The sequence below is a fragment of the Schistocerca serialis genome, chromosome 9, assembly GCF_023864345.2.
Source record: "Schistocerca serialis cubense isolate TAMUIC-IGC-003099 chromosome 9, iqSchSeri2.2, whole genome shotgun sequence".
Lineage (NCBI taxonomy): Eukaryota > Metazoa > Arthropoda > Insecta > Orthoptera > Acrididae > Schistocerca > Schistocerca serialis.
Window position 1 is genome coordinate 16,898,231 of NC_064646.1, and position 18,891 is coordinate 16,917,121.

An 18,891-nucleotide genomic window follows, 5' to 3' on the forward strand; every position below is an offset into this window, starting at 1 on the left:
CTAATCATTTCTGATCCTGAAACTTCCTGGCAGATTAAAACTGTGTGCCGGACCATACCTCGAACTCCGGACCTTTGCCTTTCGCGGGCAAGTGCTCTACTAACTGAGCTACCCAAGCACGACTCACGCCCCGACCTCACAGCTTAACTTCTGCCAGTACCTCGTCTCCTACCTTCCAAACTATACAGAAGCTCTCCTGCGAACCTTGCAAAACTAGCACTCCTGAAAGAAAGGATATTGCGGAGACATGACTTAGCCACAGCCTGGGGGATGTTTCCAGAATGGGATTTTCACTCTGCAGCGGAGTGTGCGCTGATATGAAACTTCCTAGCAGATTAAAACTAAGTGGTGGACCGAGACTTGAACTCGGGACATTTGCCTTTCGTGGGCAAGTTCTCTACCAAACTGTGAAGACCGCTGGTGAGTTGTGCTTGGGTAGCTCAGTTATCCGGCACGGTAGGTCAGCGTGCTCGGTCAGAGGGTTTAATTGCCCTTTGTAATAAAAAGACTGAGGTAATAGATTAACAATGAACTTAAAAAAAATGGCTCCGAGCAGTATGAGACTTAACATCTATGGTCATCAGTCCCCTAGAACTTAGAACTACTTAAACCTAACTAACCTAAGGACATCACACAACACCCAGTTATCACGCGGCAGAGAAAATCACTGACCCCGCCGGGAATCGAACCCGGGAACCCGGGGGCGGGAAGCGATAACGCTACCTCACGACCACGAGCTGCGGACAACAACGAACTCAAACGGGTGTCTTACGACGTCCGCACCGAGCAAATGCAACGAACGAAATCTAACAAAATGAGATTAAAAGAAGTTGGTAGAGCAGTTGCCTGCAAAATACAAAGGTCCTGAGTTCGAATCTCGGTCCAGCACATAGATTTAATCTGCTAGAAAGTTTCATATCTGCGCACACTCCGCTGCAGAGTGAAAATCTCATTTTTGATCCTGTCCAGATCCCCTAGGACGACAGCTGCTGCGCCACGCTGTGGGTAGCCTCCCCTTACTGTTGTGTTTGAAGCAGTAGACATCAGAAAACGTCTATGAGCAAAACGTATGTGTGCGTAAAGGTCTACTAAACACTTTTGTTTGGCAGTGGACGCCGAACATCATCTGAGGCGTTAAGTAGCTGAAATATGATAAAACGTTCGTTTGATTTTAACGTTGCCTTCTAACAGAACAATGAGACGGCAGATACATTTAGGAACTCAAGTATTCAAGGAATTGAAAACTGGAATAAGGTAAAATAAACACGAATCATTAGATGTGTGGCATTCTAGCCAACAATTGTGGTATGACATTTGCAAGGGGGTACTTCTTATTGACATATGTCTTGTTAGTGCCCATGCGAATTCGTCTTTTTGGGTTAAAACACTGTCTGACAAAAAAAGTGAGGCAACTAGCAGACATTGTTGGATGATAGTGTAGCTACGTACATGCACGCGCCATCAGGATGGGATGTAAGTGATAACAATTTCAGTTCTCTGTGACAGGTAGTGCGGGAAACAGTGACATATCTTGCTTAGCGCCGTTACCAGGTATACAAGTGTCGTGTACAGCGTCAGCCGTTGAGATCGCTGTGAAGGACGCGGAGAGCCCGTGTACTCAGGTGACACAGCGCTATTGGCACCTGACAGAGTTTGAAAGGGGCCTCATTGTGGGTATCCGTTTGTCTGATCCGTCGAATCGTGTGATATCCTGATTTGATGGAATTCGAATGTGTCATTGACCTGATCACCGACTGAATGAGAACGTCAGGGTAGGCACACTGGTCGAATGCCGCAAAGGAGGCATCGCACCGTAACCCTTTGATACATGTACCTGCCGTCCAAGAACAAGTAATGGACTCAGGTGTCATCCCGCACACTTGGTCGAAAATTAAGAGCGGCCGGACTGCGGACTTATCGTCCCATCCTTAAGCTGTCGCTGACACCACAATACAAACAGCTGATTTTAGAGTGATGTCATGACTGCGAAACACGGACTGCTAACGAATGACGTAGCATTGTGTTCTTCGCGGTTCTGCACTTGCCCACATGACCATCGTCATCGAATATGGTGGCGACCTGGGGAGAGGCCCCTTTCTTCCATTGTCTTGGTGACGCACACTTTTAGTTACTCCTGGCATCACGGTGTGAGGAGCCATCGGGTATGGCTTCAGATGGTTCATATGGCTCTGAGCACTATGGGACTTAACATCTGTCCCCTAGAACTTAGAACTACTTAAACCTAACTAACCTAAGGACATCACTCACATCCATGCCCGAGGCAGGATTGGAACCTGCGACCGTAGCAGCAGCGCGGTTCCTGACTGTAGCGCCTAGAACCGCTCGGCCACAACGTCCGGCCCATCGGCTATGACTTCAAGTCACTGCCGGTAGTGGGTGACGGAAGTTTAGCGGTAAAGCGGTACATCCAGGTATTCTGTATCCTCGTGTGATACATGCCATGCGACAGTAGAGCTATTTTTCAACGTGACTTGCGATCGTCGACACCTGGCATTTGCCTCTGTGAACAATCTGAGTGATTTGTAGGGACTCCCATGGCCAGCAAGAAACTCATATGTCAATAGGCCTATGTTTTCATTAGGCGGTGCCCCAGAGCTCCTATACATATTTGAAAAATGTCATATTATGGCCTTGAGCTGCTAGTAAGAAACTTAAATTTCACAACTAGTTTCAGTAGTCTGAGCATCATCAGGTTCCCATATATCAAATAACATAAGACGTAAGTAACACTGCAGGCTTAAACTGTCACGAATCTGTTGTTATTGTTGTTGTAAAGCACGTATCTGTCAAGTGATGTAAATTAATAGCAACAACACATAACGGATGTTTTCAACCTCAGATATGTATCTGATAGAACATACGAGGTGTGGCTAGAAAAAAACCGGACTAGTACTGGTGAAACAATAAAACGAATGCAATAAGGCTGAAAGTCGCGTGGCCTGTCACGTCACTCTCGCTCCGCCTACTGCTCGAGTTTCATCTGCCTCCTGCACTCAGTCTGCCCGTGGCGTCTGTTTTAAGTAGTTGACGTTTTGTCTGTGCGTCGGAAAATGTTGAGTGTACAGAAAGAACAGCGTGTTAACATCAAATTTTGTTTCAAACTAGGAAAATCTGCAATTGAAACGTTTGCAATGTTACAACAAGTGTACGGCGATGATTGTTCATCGCGAACACAAGTGTTTGAGTGGTTTAAACGATTTAAAGATGGCCGCGAAGACACCAGTGATGACACTCGCACTGGCAGACCATTGTCAGCAAAAACTGATGCAAACATTGAAAAAATCGGTAAACTTGTTCGACAAGATCGCCGTTTAACAATCAGAGCAGTGTCTGAGTTAACAGGAGTTGACAAGGAAAGTGTTAGGCAGATTCTTCATGAAAGTTTCAACATGAACAAAGTGTGTTCAAAAATGGTTCCAAAGTGTCTCACAATTGAACAGAAGGAACGCCGAAGAATGATTTGTTCTGACATCCTGGAAAACATTGAAAGTGATCCCACCTTCTTACAAAATGTTATTACTTGCGATGAATCGTGGTTTTTTACTTACGATCCCGAAACTAAACGCCAATCGATGCATTGGAAAACTCCTGGTTCTCCACGACAAAAAAAAAGCACGAATGTCAAAATCGAAATTCAAGGCAATGATGACTGTTTTTTTTTTGACATCAAAGGGATTGTGCACATTGATTGGGTACCAGAGGGACAAACAGTGAATCAGCATTACTACATTAGCGTCCTGGCTACCCTAAGTGAGCGAGTACGGAGAAAACGGAACGATTTGTGGAGAAAAAAGTCATGGATCCTTCACCAAGACAATGCCCCAGCTCACAGTGCGTTGTCAGTGAAGACGTTTTTGGCAAAACACAACATTCCCATCTTAGATCATCCACCCTACTCACCTGATTTGGTCCCCTGTGACTTTTTTCTTTTCCCTAAAGTCAAGTCAGCTTTGAAAGGAACTAGATTTGAGACTGTTGAAGCAGTAAAAGAAAAAGCGACGGAAGTAATGTATGGACTTACCGAAAATGATCTGCAGGATTGCTATGAACAGTGGAAAATTCGTATGGAGCGGTGTAGAGACCGAGGAGGAGAGTACATTGAAGGAGATAACATGAAATTGTAAATAATTGTAAATAAATATTTTTTCCAGCATCAGTCCGTTTTTTTTCTAGCCGCACCTCGTACGTCATACGTGGGACTGGCTCGGACGTGAACTCCGCCCCAGTGCCAGCATCAAGGATGCTAAGAACCAATTACAACATATTACAGATCGAAACTTGCCACCATTAAAAATGTTAAGCGATCAAGACTGCTTCCAGTTTATTTATAATAATCGCAGATCGCTGTTTTCCTATATAAGGATTGGGCCAGCGTGCCTCAAGAGAGGATACAGCGGCTTAATGACAGCCTCCCCAACCGTATCAGTGCATCCACCGAGGCCAGAGGGGTGTAACGTCGCAGTCCTAAGTCGGCTCATACCGCAAAATTCTTAGCAAATTTCATTCTAATTTGCAATCACTGAAATAACGTACGATTATCTCTCAACCCGTGAAGTTTCATTTAGTTTCCTTCTACCATTCTGAGTGTTTTACTTTTTTGGTTAGTTGGTGTATCAGTAGTTTATTGCGAGGTAATAGTTGAGAGACGAACAGTGGCATGGAATCAGGCGTTCTATCGCCCAGGCTGCATCTGCCTTCGAAGTTACGAACGTGGTCCACTCACACTATGCGTGCTGCCTCTGGTTTTCTACCAAGTGTTTTGTAAGCATTACTGTACGGTGGAAATATTTACGGGGGAAGCAGGCGTTGAACTATTGTCGCCCGCGGCTTTGCTCTTTCGTTGCTGCTTTTACTAATGCGATACCATATCCTCTGCAAATGAGTCAGTTTACGTAACTTTTCAGTTTGTCATGTACCAAGGTTGTACCACAGTTTAAGTGTCAGTTATACCGGGTGATCAAAACGTCAGTATAAATTAGAAAACTGAATAAATCACGGAATAATGTAGATAGAGAGGCACAAATTGAGACACATACTTGTAATGACATTGGGTTTTATTAGAACCCGAAAAAATACAAACGTTCATAAAATGTCCGACAGATGGTGCTTCATCTGATAAGAGTAGCAATAATTAGCATAACAAATTAAGACAAAGCAAAGATGATGTTCTTTACAGGAAATGCTCAATATGTCCACCACCATTCCTCAACAATAGCTGTAGTCGAGGAATAATGTTGTGAACAGCACTGTAAAGCATGTCCGGATTTATGGTGAGGCATTGGCGTCGGATGTTGTCTTTCAGCATCTATAGAGATGTCAGTCGATCACGATACACTTGCGACTTCAGGTAACCCAACGCCAATAATCGCACGGACCGAGGTCTGGGGACCTGCGAGGCCAAGCATTACGAAAGTGGCGGCTGAGCACAAGATCATCACCAAACGACGCTCGCGAGAGATCTTTCACGCGTCTTGCAATGTGGGGTGGAGCGCCATCCTGCATAATCATCGTACGTTCCAGCAGGTGTTTATCAGCCAGGCTGGGGATGATGCGATTCTGTAACATATAGGCGTAACTCTCACCCGTCACGATAGCAGTTTTGCTGTCCAGTGCCATCTGTCGGACATTTTGTGAACTTAGTTTTTTATTTTTGTTCTAATAAAACGCCGTGTCATTCCAAGCATGTGTATCAATTTTTACCTCTCTATCTACATTTCTCCGTGGTTTATTAAGTTTTCAAATTTATGCTGACTTTTTGATCACCCTGTAGAGCCCTCATCAAGTCCGATCATACTATTATATCCATTACAGATAAAATAGTGAAATAGGACAAACAGTTCACTTAAGTACCAACGCTTCCGTAGGTAACAAGGCTCGTCCCGGCGTTTCTGTTTTTCATTAAAAGTACTCTCTCGTGTAGAGACGTATGATATTGTAGAACCTACCACGAACCGTCTGTACTACTCACACAAGCAACGATCTTATTTTGACAGACTCAACTGATTGATCGTCTGGAAGAACTCCCTAATACTTTCTGCAGGAGCCATTTGGCAAGAACAGTCAACTAAATTTAAACGTAGCTCAGGATGGTTCCTGTAGCGACGCATAGGCTGTGAAACAACCTCTGATCACAGTTTGACAGGGATACCCTTACGCCTAATGCATAATATCAGTTAGAACTAGTAGTCGTGCTGTATGAGCATCGGTATCTTTCACAAGACTGTCTCATTTACCTCATCACCGTGCAAAACGCATCCGATGGTTTAGAGAACGGTGAAACTGGATGGATAAATGAAGCAAACGTGTTTCAGTGATGCATAGAGGATCCGTTGCAGCATCATTGATGGTCTACCAGAATAGCGGTAGCTACCGACTTTTACGAGTTGACACTTCCTCTTGGAAGAGATATGTAGCTTCACTTAGCGTCACGCGGTTGGGCGAACTCTAGAAGGTACTGACATAAGTGATAGTGGAGTAGGAACTAATTTCGTTAACAGTGCAAAGGCGTTAGGACTTGATGAAGCACAAGTGTGATACTATATAGACGATCCGAAATAACTTCCTTGCTTCTCCTCCTAGCAACTGTTTGTCGCAGGTCGTTGGAGATAGTAATGTTTCAAACAGTTGGAAAAAAATGGCAGATTTTTTCCGTTTCCAGTACGTCGGATATACGCGTATAAATATAGGTCTATGTCTCTGACGTCAGTCACTTGCAGAAACACGGAATGCGCTTAATGCCCTGTTGTTATGATTATTTGGAGAAGATACAGTTTTTACTCCTTGACTTCCAGGAGACGGTTTGGCACTGTCTTTTATTGAACAAAATGTGAGCTTAAGGAGTATCCAAGCAAGTTTGCAACTGGATTCAACACGTTGCAGCTGATGGAACTCGCCGTATTGTTCGTAATTCGCCGACATCGTCAGATGTAGAAGTGCCTTCTGGACGACCTCGAAATTGCTACAAGACCCTTACCGCTCACGACGTATGTACAGGGTTATTACAAATGATTGAAGCGATTTCACAGCTCTACAATAACTTTATTATTTGAGATATTTTCGCAATGCTTTGCACACACATACAGAAACTCAAAAAGTTTCTTTTAGGCATTCACAAATGTTCGATATGTGCCCCTTTAGTGATTCGGCAGACATCAAGCCGATAATCAAGTTCCTCCCACACACGGCGCAGCGTGTCCCCATCAATGAGTTCGAAAGCATCGTTGATGCGAGCTCGCAGTTCTGGCACGTTTCTTGGTAGAGGAGGTTTAAACACTGAATCTTTCACATAACCCCGCAGAGAGAAATCGCATGGGGTTAAGTAGGGAGAGCGTGGAGGCCATGACATGAATTGCTGATCATGATCTCCACCACGACCGATCCATCGGTTTTCCAATCTCCTGTTTAAGAAATAGCGAACATCATGATGGAAGTGCGGTGGAGCACCATCCTATGGTACGTTTAGCTCCCTGCTTGCTTTATTCGTCGACTTCCGCGGGCTACGTGTGAAACTTGCCCGCACGCGTTCGACGGTTTCTTCGCTCACTGCGGGCCGACCCGTTGATTTCCACTTACAGAGGCATCCAGAAGCTTTAAATTGCGCATATCATCGCCGAATGGAGTTAGCAGTTGGTGGATCTTTGTTGAACTTCGTCCTGAAGTGTCGTTGCACTGTTATGACTGACTGATGTGAGTGCATTTCAAGCACGACATACGCTTTCTCGGCTCCTGTCGCCATTTTGTCTCACTGCGCTCTCGAGCGCTCTGGCGGCAGAAACCTGAAGTGCGGCTTCAGCCGAACAAAACTTTATGAGTTTTTCTACGTATCTGTAGTGTGTCGTGACCATATGTCAGTGAATGGAGCTACAGTGAATTTATGAAATCGCTTCAATCATTTGTAATAGCCCTGTATAAGCGACCGGTCTTGTTCGTTTAGAATATCGGGTTACGTGTTGTGGTCGTATCACAAACCATCTGGTTGTCATACTTTACGTTAGACCTAATGATGTAAAACCACGAAAGCGGTCGTAACCTTATAAATGTCTACTGATACAGCGGTGGTGGTTTTCAGTTATCATTCATATCCATGTCTATTAGCTGCGTAGCTTAACATGATAAAGATTGTGTTCAGTAAAATCTAAAACTTTCAGAGAAATACAGGGAGAGATGGAGAAGGCTATTGCTTGGTGCAATTAGTCCCAGACACAAATAAGCATAGCGCTTTTATTGGTGGAAGGGTTTGTTGTTATTCGATTACACTATTGGATATAAATCAGTGGCAACAATAACAGTTGTTACACATCCGAGACTAGCCGGCCGGAATGATTTAAATTGAATCGACTACGTAAAACTACTTATCGGAATAACTACGTCAGAGTATAATTCGTATGAAGAACCCTAAATGAACGTAATTCATTCAATAAACAAGCGGTTTACCAAATATTCGTCTCACTGATTCTTCAATGATTTTCCCAGTCTGTGATCCAAACCACACGGAACTAACACAAGAGAAACAGAAAATTCAAAGGGGAGTTACACGTTTCGTCACTGATTCGTTTAGTAAGTGCGAGTACACCACGAAATACCCACATAGCTCCAAAGACTGTCGCTACAAACTCAGTGTTAAGTATCGTGGAGATCCTTACTAGTAAAACTCCAAGAGCTTACGTTCTACGTAGAGTCAGGTAGGATGCTGATGCTGCCTGACAGAACAGCCTGTGTTAAGAGAGACACATTACCAGCTGAAAATCTGTCACAGGTGTCGATACCCCTTCTCTACAACATCTCCTTGATATAACTCAAGCTCTTAACAAGACATCGGCAGTCTTTTCACCCGCACCCTGTTTCCCATTTGAAGAGGAAAGAGCGTAAACTATAATGCTAACTAAGGTGTCCTCCATCATACACCAAAAGGTGGCTTGTGAAATAGAAGTATAGAGGAAGAACTCATAGATTAACAGGAAAGGAATACTAAGGTCTGCCACACTCAATACCGTGCTTCGGGCCAGAAACATTTCGAATACGTTACGCATTCTGGTTCGTATTCTCCTTTCCGGAGACACCACTCGGCATGAACAAGGAGAAGAGAAGATATCGAGTCGATGTGGTAAAGAAAGATATTGAAAACTGTGTCTCCCTCATAGCTCGTCTCTTCCAACAAATGCCGAGACGTCAGCTATAGTCAAACACAGGTTTCAGCATTCAATTATACGCAGTAAAGATCCCAGCCGTAGTAGTAACTACTATTATAGTACGTTTAAGAGAATGTTAGAAAATAAAAAGCCCTAAATTAACATAATTTTTAGAACATGCGACGGCATATGACATGTGCATTGAGGAGAATCACTTACCTTATAAACAGTTTTCAGGACAATTAGCAGTTAATCTTTCAAAATACTAACACTGATCAACAAGTAATAGTTTCATAATATTTAGCAGATGCTTAGGAAACTGTTCTCTGACTTTCATTCAAGACAGGCAGCACTCATAATTGTGATAAGTGGAAATAATACAGAGCATGTTAGCCAGTACCAGTGAGAATACTGAGGAAATTGTGGGGCGTGAAGGAAGCAGTAGAACTGATGAGAAAGATGAATCGAAAATGTAAATAGTTGGTTGTATTTTGTATTCCTGCTGAACGTTATTGATGCATAGGAGGCATGTAGTTATCAACAGTAACACTGAAGGTAGATGCTTGGCTGTCCAATCTTAATATTTCATTACAGAAATGTTACGTAAATCAAGAACAAAAAGTAAGAAATGACGCTTGAGGACTAGTGTTAATATCCTGACAACAATATACACGTTATACAAACCTTTCTGTGGAATTTTGAATTTTTTTACTTATCATTTATTAGAGAAATTAAGTTTCAAATGTTACGAGCAATCGTTCAAACATTATTGCTTTCTTGGATGACATACGAAGTTGGTTAGGTACTTTTTCCTTTATAAGACCTATATCAACTACGTAGAAAAAAATATGAATGAATTTAACAACTCCTCCATCTACGTTTTCCTCCAACTGTAGGGTATGAGTAAATAAATTCAAGTGAACAGTACGACCACTCTGGTCTTTGTTACCTGCATACCTCGTATGATACTCGAGCTGTAGAAAAGTAGGGAATAAAAAGTGCTAGAAAATCTGAATCTCTCTCTATGCATCTTTGTTAGTATTTGAAAGGTTGACTGCTAATTGTTCTGAAGACTGTATTTATACGGGAAACATGCGGGATGCTGCGTTTGAAGACGTAGGCTCAAACCGAATCTGCCTCCACTATTTTAATTTCTCGATAGTTTCATACGAATCCCGACAGCTATTATAAAAGAAAGTCACAAGTAACATCGTACCGATATGAGAGTGAGACAGATGTTGGAATGACTTTCGCTAAAACGAGGTGAAAAGGACAGAAATTGTTGCTTCGGAATCTGTAAAATCCCCGCAGGGAATTGCAACCGAACGATTATTGAAGTCAGTGTGTAGAGCCTTTGAGATTGGAGCCATACTTTGAGCCTCTCAAAGGTAGTACGGACAGATAAATACGAGACGGACCAAACAAGTAGTTTTCCTGCTCTCATGTACAGAGGCAGATGATTAGAACTGTATACCTGAAACCGAAAAAAACTACGGAGCTGGCTTTGCGAAAGGTAAAGACACTAGAGACACAGTTCTACTGTCACGTATGATGTCGGAAGCATAATCATGGAGAAATAGAGAGATTTTTGTCGGCCCATGAAAGGAACGACCGATAATGCTATGTATAGTAAGGTGTTTAAAATCATCAGCAAACAGTCATACGATGTGAGGAAAAGCCGGTAACTTGAAATGCGTAAAAGAACCGAGAGTGAATAATAAGAATTAAGCACCACGAGTGAAGTGCTCAGATGATGATAGGCGCAAGGCAATATAAAGTCTCTCTCCTCAGCCTGTTCAAAAGTATATCGAAGAAGCAATGAGGAAAATGAAAGAGAGATTCAGAAGGGCGATTAAAGGTCAGGGTAGAAGGGTATCATTAACAATATTAGCTGAATACGTTGGTTATGCTCTGTGAAAATCGGAAGAATTAAAGAACCTGCTGAATGGAATAAACAGTCTACTGGCAACAGAATATAGATTTAGACTAAACCAAAGAAAGTGAAGAGTATTGACGAGTATCGGAAATAAGATTAACGACATACTTAAAGTTAACATTAGGGGCCGCATAGAAGATGAACTACAGTTCACTACCTTGTATGCAAAGTGACGTATGACGAAGGAAGCAAGGAGAACTTAAACAGCAGAAAGCCAAAGTGGAAATTACGCTGTAAAAGCCGGCCGTGGTGTCCGAGCGGTTCTAGGCGCTTCAGTCCGGAACCGCGCCACTGCTATAGGCGCAGGTTCGAATCCTGCCTCGGGCATGGATGTGTGTGATGTCCTTAGGTTGGTTAGGTTTAAGTAGTTCTAAGTTCTAGGGGGCTGATGACCTCAGATGTTAAGTCCCGTAGTGCTCAGAGCCGTTTGAGCCATTTTTTACTCTATAAAGGAAATCTAAGTCATACATGGGCCTTAATTTAACAAATACATTTCTTTTAATATTTGTTTGAGATTGTTGGGGGCGACCTGAAGCATCAAGTTTGTCAAGATCACTAGCAATTCTTTTTATTACTATTACCGATTTCAATAGATCTACGCTGTAATCATCGTATATTGTAACGTTTTATTTGACCCAATATCTCTATGTGACTTTCAGTATAGTGGAAAACGGGGTATACCCAATAATGTTACAACATCAGATGATGACGGGGTAGATCTGTCGTAGTAATAAAATGAATTGTTAGCGATCTTGGCAAATTTGATTCTTCAAGCATAATATTTCTGTGAATATTCGTCTACCGCACATAATTTTGCAAAAATGAATCATCAATACGAGGAAAAACACCAGATTAACAGAATCAAAGAGATTTAGTTTGTGCGCCACAAAAGGATGCTGAAAATTAAATAGGCTGTTAAGATAAAAAAAAGAGGTGTTACGCAGAATCGGTGGTCAAAAGCAATCTGTGGCAAACACTGACTAGAAGAAACATGACGATGAGACGTGTGTTAAGAGATTAGAGAGTAACACCCAGAAGTTGACAGCATTAACTTAAAAAAAAAAAAAGTTTACTCATTTGTGTCTGTTTTTCGCCACCTGTTCTTTACAAATCATTGACTTCCTTCACCTATATTTTCGAAAAATCGAGAGCATAATCACATCTTTCTTTCTTTATTTCGTATTTTGCTTGTAGATTGATTCTTTTACTGTGATCTTCAGACAGTTGTTTAGATGCAAATATACTACTTCGTGTATCCGTAACCAAGTAATTACCATTAGAAATACGCTTCTTTGCGTTTTAGAAATTCACTTTCGCGATCGATGGCCTTAGTTTATTTAGGAAAGATTACGCGCTAATTCAATACATATTCTGGTTGGTAATTATCGTGATCTTCTATTGAACAGTACGGGGAACTACAAATGGAAATGATTCTGAGGAAAATAAATAACAATCAGCCGCATTTAGCATCACCTTATGGTGTAAACGTGTACAGCGTTTCGACTAATCCAAGTGGTCATAATCGGGGTGATGACATACTTTGATATACCATGACGCTATCAGGGCAAATAAACATGAAATATATAGAGACAGCCTTTTAAAATGTATTCCCCTATTAGCGAGACTGGCAAATTTATTTGGTGCATATTTTGTAAAGCAGTGCTCCATCATTGCTATGAGGCAGAACTATTAACAAACGTAACGACTATTCGGAAATGAACATTTCTACATTATATGCACCCCTTCTTTTTTTTGGTCATCAGTCTACTGACTGGTTTGATGCGGCCCGCCACGAATTCCTTTCCTGTGCTAACCTCTTCATCTCAGAGCAGCACTTGCAACCTACGTCCTCAATTATTTGCTTGACGTATCCAATCTCTGTCTTCCTCTACAGGTTTTGCCCTCTACAGCTCCCTCTAGTACCATGGAAGTCATTCCCTCATGTCTTAGCAGATGTCCTATCATCCTGTCCCTTCTCCTTATCAGTGTTTTCCACATATTCCTTTCCTCTTCGATTCTGCGTAGAACCTCCTCATTCCTTACCTTATCAGTCCACCTAATTTTCAACGTTCGTCTATAGCACCACATCTCAAATGCTTCGATTCTCTTCTGTTCTGGTTTTTCCACAGTCCATGTTTCACCACTATACAATGCTGTACTCCAGACGTACATCCTCAGAAATTTCTTCCTCGAATTAAGGCCGGCATTTGATATTAGTAGACTTCTCTTGGCCAGAAATGCCTTTTTTGCCATAGCGAGTCTGCTTTTGATGTCCTCCTTGCTCCGTCCGTCATTAATTATTTTACTGCCTAGGTAGCAGAATTCCTTAACTTCATTGACTTCGTGACCATCAATCCTGATGTTAAGTTTCTCGCTGTTCTCATTTCTACTACTTCTCATTACTTTCGTCTTTCTCCGATTTACTCTCAAACCATACTGTGCACTCATTAGACTGTTCATTCCGTTCAGCAGATCATTTAATTCTTCTTCACTTTCAATCAGGATAGCAATGTCATCAGCGAATCGTATCATTGATATCCTTTCACCTTGTATTTTAATTCCACTCCTGAACCTTTCTTTTATTTCCATCATTGCTTCCTCGATGTACAGATTGAAGAGTAGGGGCGAAAGGCCACAAGCCTTGTCTTACACCATTCTTAATACGAGCACTTCGTTCTTGATCGTCCACTCTTATTATTCCCTCTTGGTTGTTGTACATATTGTATATGACCCGTCTCTCCCTATAGCTTACCCCTACTTCTTTCAGAATCTCGAACAGCTTGCACCATTTTATATTGTCGAACGCTTTTTCCAGGTCGACAAATCCTATGAAAGTGTCCTGATTTTTCTTTAGCCTTGCTTCCATTATTAGCCGTAACGTCAGAATTGCCTCTCTCGTCCCTTTACTTTTCCTAAAGCCAAACTGATCGTCACCTAGCGCATTCTCAATTTTCTTTTCCATTCTTCTGTTAGAGTTATAAGATTACTCATATCTGTGATGAATTATTTTTTCTTGACTTGTTAGAGTAAGGCAGAATATTGACTTCCAGTTGTGTTCTTCCTCTGTGAAAAGCTTCATCAAAGTTCATCAGCCAAGTGGCGGTAGATAGGGAATTTAGTTCAGACGCAGGAGAAGGACTGAACACAGAGGAACGTGGACGCAAATGAACTCTACATTGAACGTAATCATCACTAGTTAAACATGTGAAGTAAACAAAAGTTTTCAGCTCAGAATGGTTTCCCCAGTGACAGAGTACACGATATTTTCTGAGGGTGCGAGCAATCAGATCTGTTGCAAAATGTTTATCCACAGTTAATGAGATTTTCGAGTTCATTAAAGTTTTCAGAGTGTGAGGACACATCTTCAGGTCGTGAAACAGACTCGCTGTAACACCTTCTGAAAAATATTTCCTCAGTATTATAGGTCAGTAAGCTTCAATAACTGGACGCACAACGTTCATAAGAATGGACATCTGTCAGCACGGTAAAATTCAGGACCGAGAAAAGAAATTGGCAAGCGTTCGTTTAATTAAAAGAAAAGGCACTTAGTATTCGTATTATTACCTGGACTTAAGATTAATTTTTTTGGTAAATACTCTTTTCTGCGTGCAGAAAGTTAATCATTGAATACCGTCAACGGAACAGAAACTTTCGTAAAGTGGATGTACTGTAAAGTGAATGACAAATGAGGTAGTCCTTTGGCATGCCAGCAGAGATTCACCTGTCACAACTATCCACTATGACTAAGTAGAGAAAGACGTAAGTTACTTAGGACCTAAGTTACAAATAAAGTGAAGTATACCTATTATAGCAGCAGTTAATTGAATACGAAACTGAAAGCGGAAGAGGAACGAGAAGAAAACGGACGTCTTGGTTGCGAAACGGTGGACAAAGAAGGGACTGCGTGATACTCACTCATTGGGACACGCCGCAGGAAACCGAGAACCTATGAAATATATGAGCGTAAATGTCCGTTAGTGTATGTGCACAGTAATGTGAAAAATGACACTTTTTTGTTCGGAAAATACTAATCACGAGTTTTCTGTTAAAAAACTGTCTTTCTTCGATTTAGGCCCTCCGTACTACAGGGAACCCAGTATGTGGGGAAGTTCATGGACAAAGGGAAATAAAATTGGACATAATTTCATTCAACTGCATTTAGATCTGTTTAGTCAACGTTTCGAGTCGCTATGACACGAGTTCTTCCTTAGGTTGTGAGAATACACATTGTCCACCAGATTAAGATCGCCCGTAAATGGAGGCACGAAACGAAGAGTGTTACACAGGACCATGCCGTCACAGCCAAAATTTATTGCAAATAAATTGCTGTTCTAACGAATGCCGTCCAAAGTAGAAGACATTTATTGAAACAAAAAGTGTTTCAGAAATGTCTAAATTTGAATGCTTTCGCACAGGGGAACAGAGGTTTAGTAACTGTAGTAGGAAACTATGCTGACATATAATAATGATTGAAAGTGAGTGGCAAATTGTGCGAGGATAATCGTGATCGGTGGAACATACGTGTCCTATCAACATACCTGCTTCCGAATTCTCACAGGGACTAGATCGTCCCACTTTCTCGTCATGCTGCAAAGTGGTGTGTTCACGGTTAATTTGAAGTCACCAGGCCCACGATTTTTCTTTTCTTTATAATGATATATTGAGTACGTTATTTATACGCATTTTACGCTGTTTTGCTTCGGTTTTGAAGAGATAAGTCCAGTGAGGACATGTCTGAAGATTTCTTACGTTATTAGTACATACACAGTGTGTCCCAGGAGGAATGCTCAATATTCAGAGTTATGACAAGAACGATCATTCGAAGCAAAAAAGTCTAGTAACCATGGGCTCTAAAATGCATGCCCTAGGAGCTGTGAACAATTTTTCATCTTCGCAACTGAGAAACAAATCTCTTCTACTGCAAGCTCTTTGCTTTCCATATTTTGATAGGTGGTAGTATTGACGAAAAGGAGAAAAAGTTGTCCAACAAACATGGACTCACAAGAGCATAACTTCAGAGCTGTGAGGACATATTCACGTTTGATATTGTGAACCGCGTTACTCCGGTTGAAGAAGTGCACATAACTCTTAAGGCATGCACTTTAGAGCCCATTACCACAATACTTTATTTGTTTTGGTCCATTCCACCACCTCTCAAAATATGGGCAGCAAATAATTGACAGTAGAAGAGAAATTTATATGAAAACGAGTCAGGTATGCATTTTATAGCCCATATTAATTAGGCTTTTTTTTTTTACTTCGAATGATCAGTCCTGTCACATTCCTTAATAGTGGCCAGTCCTCCTGGAATACCCTGTATACTGTTAGCTACATATTTTCAATTATAAACTATCGCTGAAGTGTGTCGTACATGCAAAATGAGCATGAGCGCTGTGGTGACTAAACATTTGCATTATCTTTCATATTTTCTCTTAGTGCACTCAACAGTGTACCTAAACTTCATGTGGAGCTATAGTAATTTAATAATTACTTGTAATGTTACCAAGTAGCTTTCCTCCTCGCTCTCGTAAGACAGTTGTAAGTCATACGTAAAATAATAAGACCGGTTTGGCAAACCAGGAATTGGTGTTCTTGAAGACGTGCAGCTTCAAACAGTAGGAGACTAGCATCCAATAAACAGCACAAGAAGACGGTACAGACACTGAAGCAGACGGAAGGAAGAAATAAGAATTAGTATCATTTAAACTCACTGCAAGGAGTCATTAGACGTCACCATCGCTTTGAAAAAGCTCCTACATGTTAATTTCTAAATATTAATGTCTGACACAGTATTATTGCTCGTCAATTTATTCCTACATATCTCCCTCATTGGAAGGATTTATTTTATTCCAGTCCTGCTGAACATATTAGTTCCACATAAAATTATGTTAAAACTCTAAATATTAGGCGAAAATTAGAATCTTTGGTTTACTCACAATGCATTCAAGAAACATTTCGAAAAGAGGGTGTGTGTAAAGTGTCTTGAAAATAGTTTATAAAATAAACGTACACAAAATTAAAGCAATTATTAATGGAATAGAATTAAATTAAGCCTGATGGTGCGAGGGGAATGGGATTAGGAAATAGAAGACGAGTTTTGCTATGATGAAAGAAGTAAAATGAATATAAAATACATTTTGGCAATAACAAAATAAAATTTCCTGAAAAACAGAGATTCGTTAACATGACGTATGAAATTAAGTGTTAGCTAGTGGTTTTTGGAATTACTTTTCTGGATTGTGGTCTTATATGAAAGTGCAATATGGACAAGGAGTAGTATCGACAAAAAGAAAATAGACGCTATTGAGATGTGATGCTACAGGAGACTGCTGAAAATTATATGAGTGAGTCGGGTAAGAACTGTAGTCGTTATGAAAGGAAGATATAAGATGGACGTCAACAGAAGCAAAAGGAGGATAACGGAATGTAGTCGAATTAAATCGGGTGATGCTGCGGGAATTAGATTAGGAAATGAGAGGCTTAAAATAGTAAAGGAGTATTGCTATTTGGGGAGCAAAATGACTGATGATGGTCGAAGTAGATAGGATATGAAATGTAGACTAGTAATGGCAAGGAAAGCGTTTCTGAAGAAGAGAAATTTGTTAACAGCGAGTATAGATTTCAATGTCAGGAAGTTGTTTCTGAAAGTATTTGTATGGAGTGTAGCCATGTATGGAAGTGAAACGTGGACGATAAATAGCGTAGACAAGAAGAGAATAGAAGGTTTCGAAATGTGGTGCTACAGAAGGATGCTGAAGATTAGATGGGTAGATCACATAACTAATGAGGAGGTATTGAACAGAACGGAAGAGAAATTTGTGGCACAACGTGACTAGAAGAAGGGATCGGTTGGTAGGGCATATTCTGAGGCAACAAGGGATCACCAATTTAGCATTGGAGGGCAGTGCGGAGGGTAGAAATGGTAGAGGGAGACCAGGAGATGAATACACTAAACAGATTCAGAAGGATGTAGGTTGCAGTAGGTACTGGGAGATGAAGAAGCTTGCACAGGATAGAGTATCATGGAGAGCTGCATCAAACCAGTCTCTGGACTGAAGACCACAACAACAACATTAATCGAAAATGAGACAAAATCAACTTTATGGCATAATTTGATTACAAGAAGGAACAGTTTGATTGAACACATCCAGAGATATCTAGTAGTACATAAGGCAGTGGTAGAAGGGAAGAGACTTCCAGTAGCATGGAGAGCTCCATCGAATAAGTCCTCAGACGAAAGAACCCAACAGCAACAAGGAATATAGATGGTAATCGCGTCATGGAAGGGCTAATGGAGCATTTGTCAGTTGTGCGTGGGTTACGTACTGTTATTGGAACGGTGCGTGTGGGGTTGGCCACCCTGCCGGCGGTACTTACCCGCAGCGCGGCGGTCGTGTTGCGGCTGCGCGGCGGCATAGCGTCGGCTGGGCAGCGTCTGGCGTGCTGAGCGCGGCACTCGGCGGTCAGTCAGTGCTGCCAGCCGCCTTCCCCACCACCTCCCCCACCACGGCGCCGAGGCGACCCCGACCGCGCCCACAAGATCTGCCGCGGCCTGATGAAATTCTGATCGCCTGGACCGCGGCCGGCGAGCGACAGGTGCCCGCACTTTCGGGGAAATACCAATTTTTTCCACGTCGACAACTGGTTTAGGTATTCGCAGAAGACGCACTTCCTGGAAGACTCTCCCGTCAGTATGGTGTAATTATTTCTGGAAAGCTACAATCTTCTCGAAAATCAACTAAAATTTGCCCGGCGTTTACAGTTTCTGATGAACAAACAAAGCACATGCCTTATCGATACAGGTGA

The 18,891-nt window shown here is 41.7% G+C and overlaps 1 protein-coding gene across 2 annotated transcripts in view; it reads right to left on the reverse strand.

Annotated features, from left to right (window-relative positions):
• Positions 1–18,593, reverse strand: part of LOC126419857 (uncharacterized) — a 95,417-nt gene extending 76,824 nt beyond the window's left edge. For both annotated transcript variants that reach the window (XM_050087116.1, XM_050087114.1), the window contains exon 1: positions 18,463–18,593. In XM_050087116.1, the coding sequence (XP_049943073.1) occupies positions 18,463–18,501 (39 nt within the window). In that variant the 5' untranslated portion in view covers positions 18,502–18,593. The remainder of the gene's footprint in view (positions 1–18,462) is intronic.
• Between the last annotated feature and the right edge of the window lie 298 nt (positions 18,594–18,891).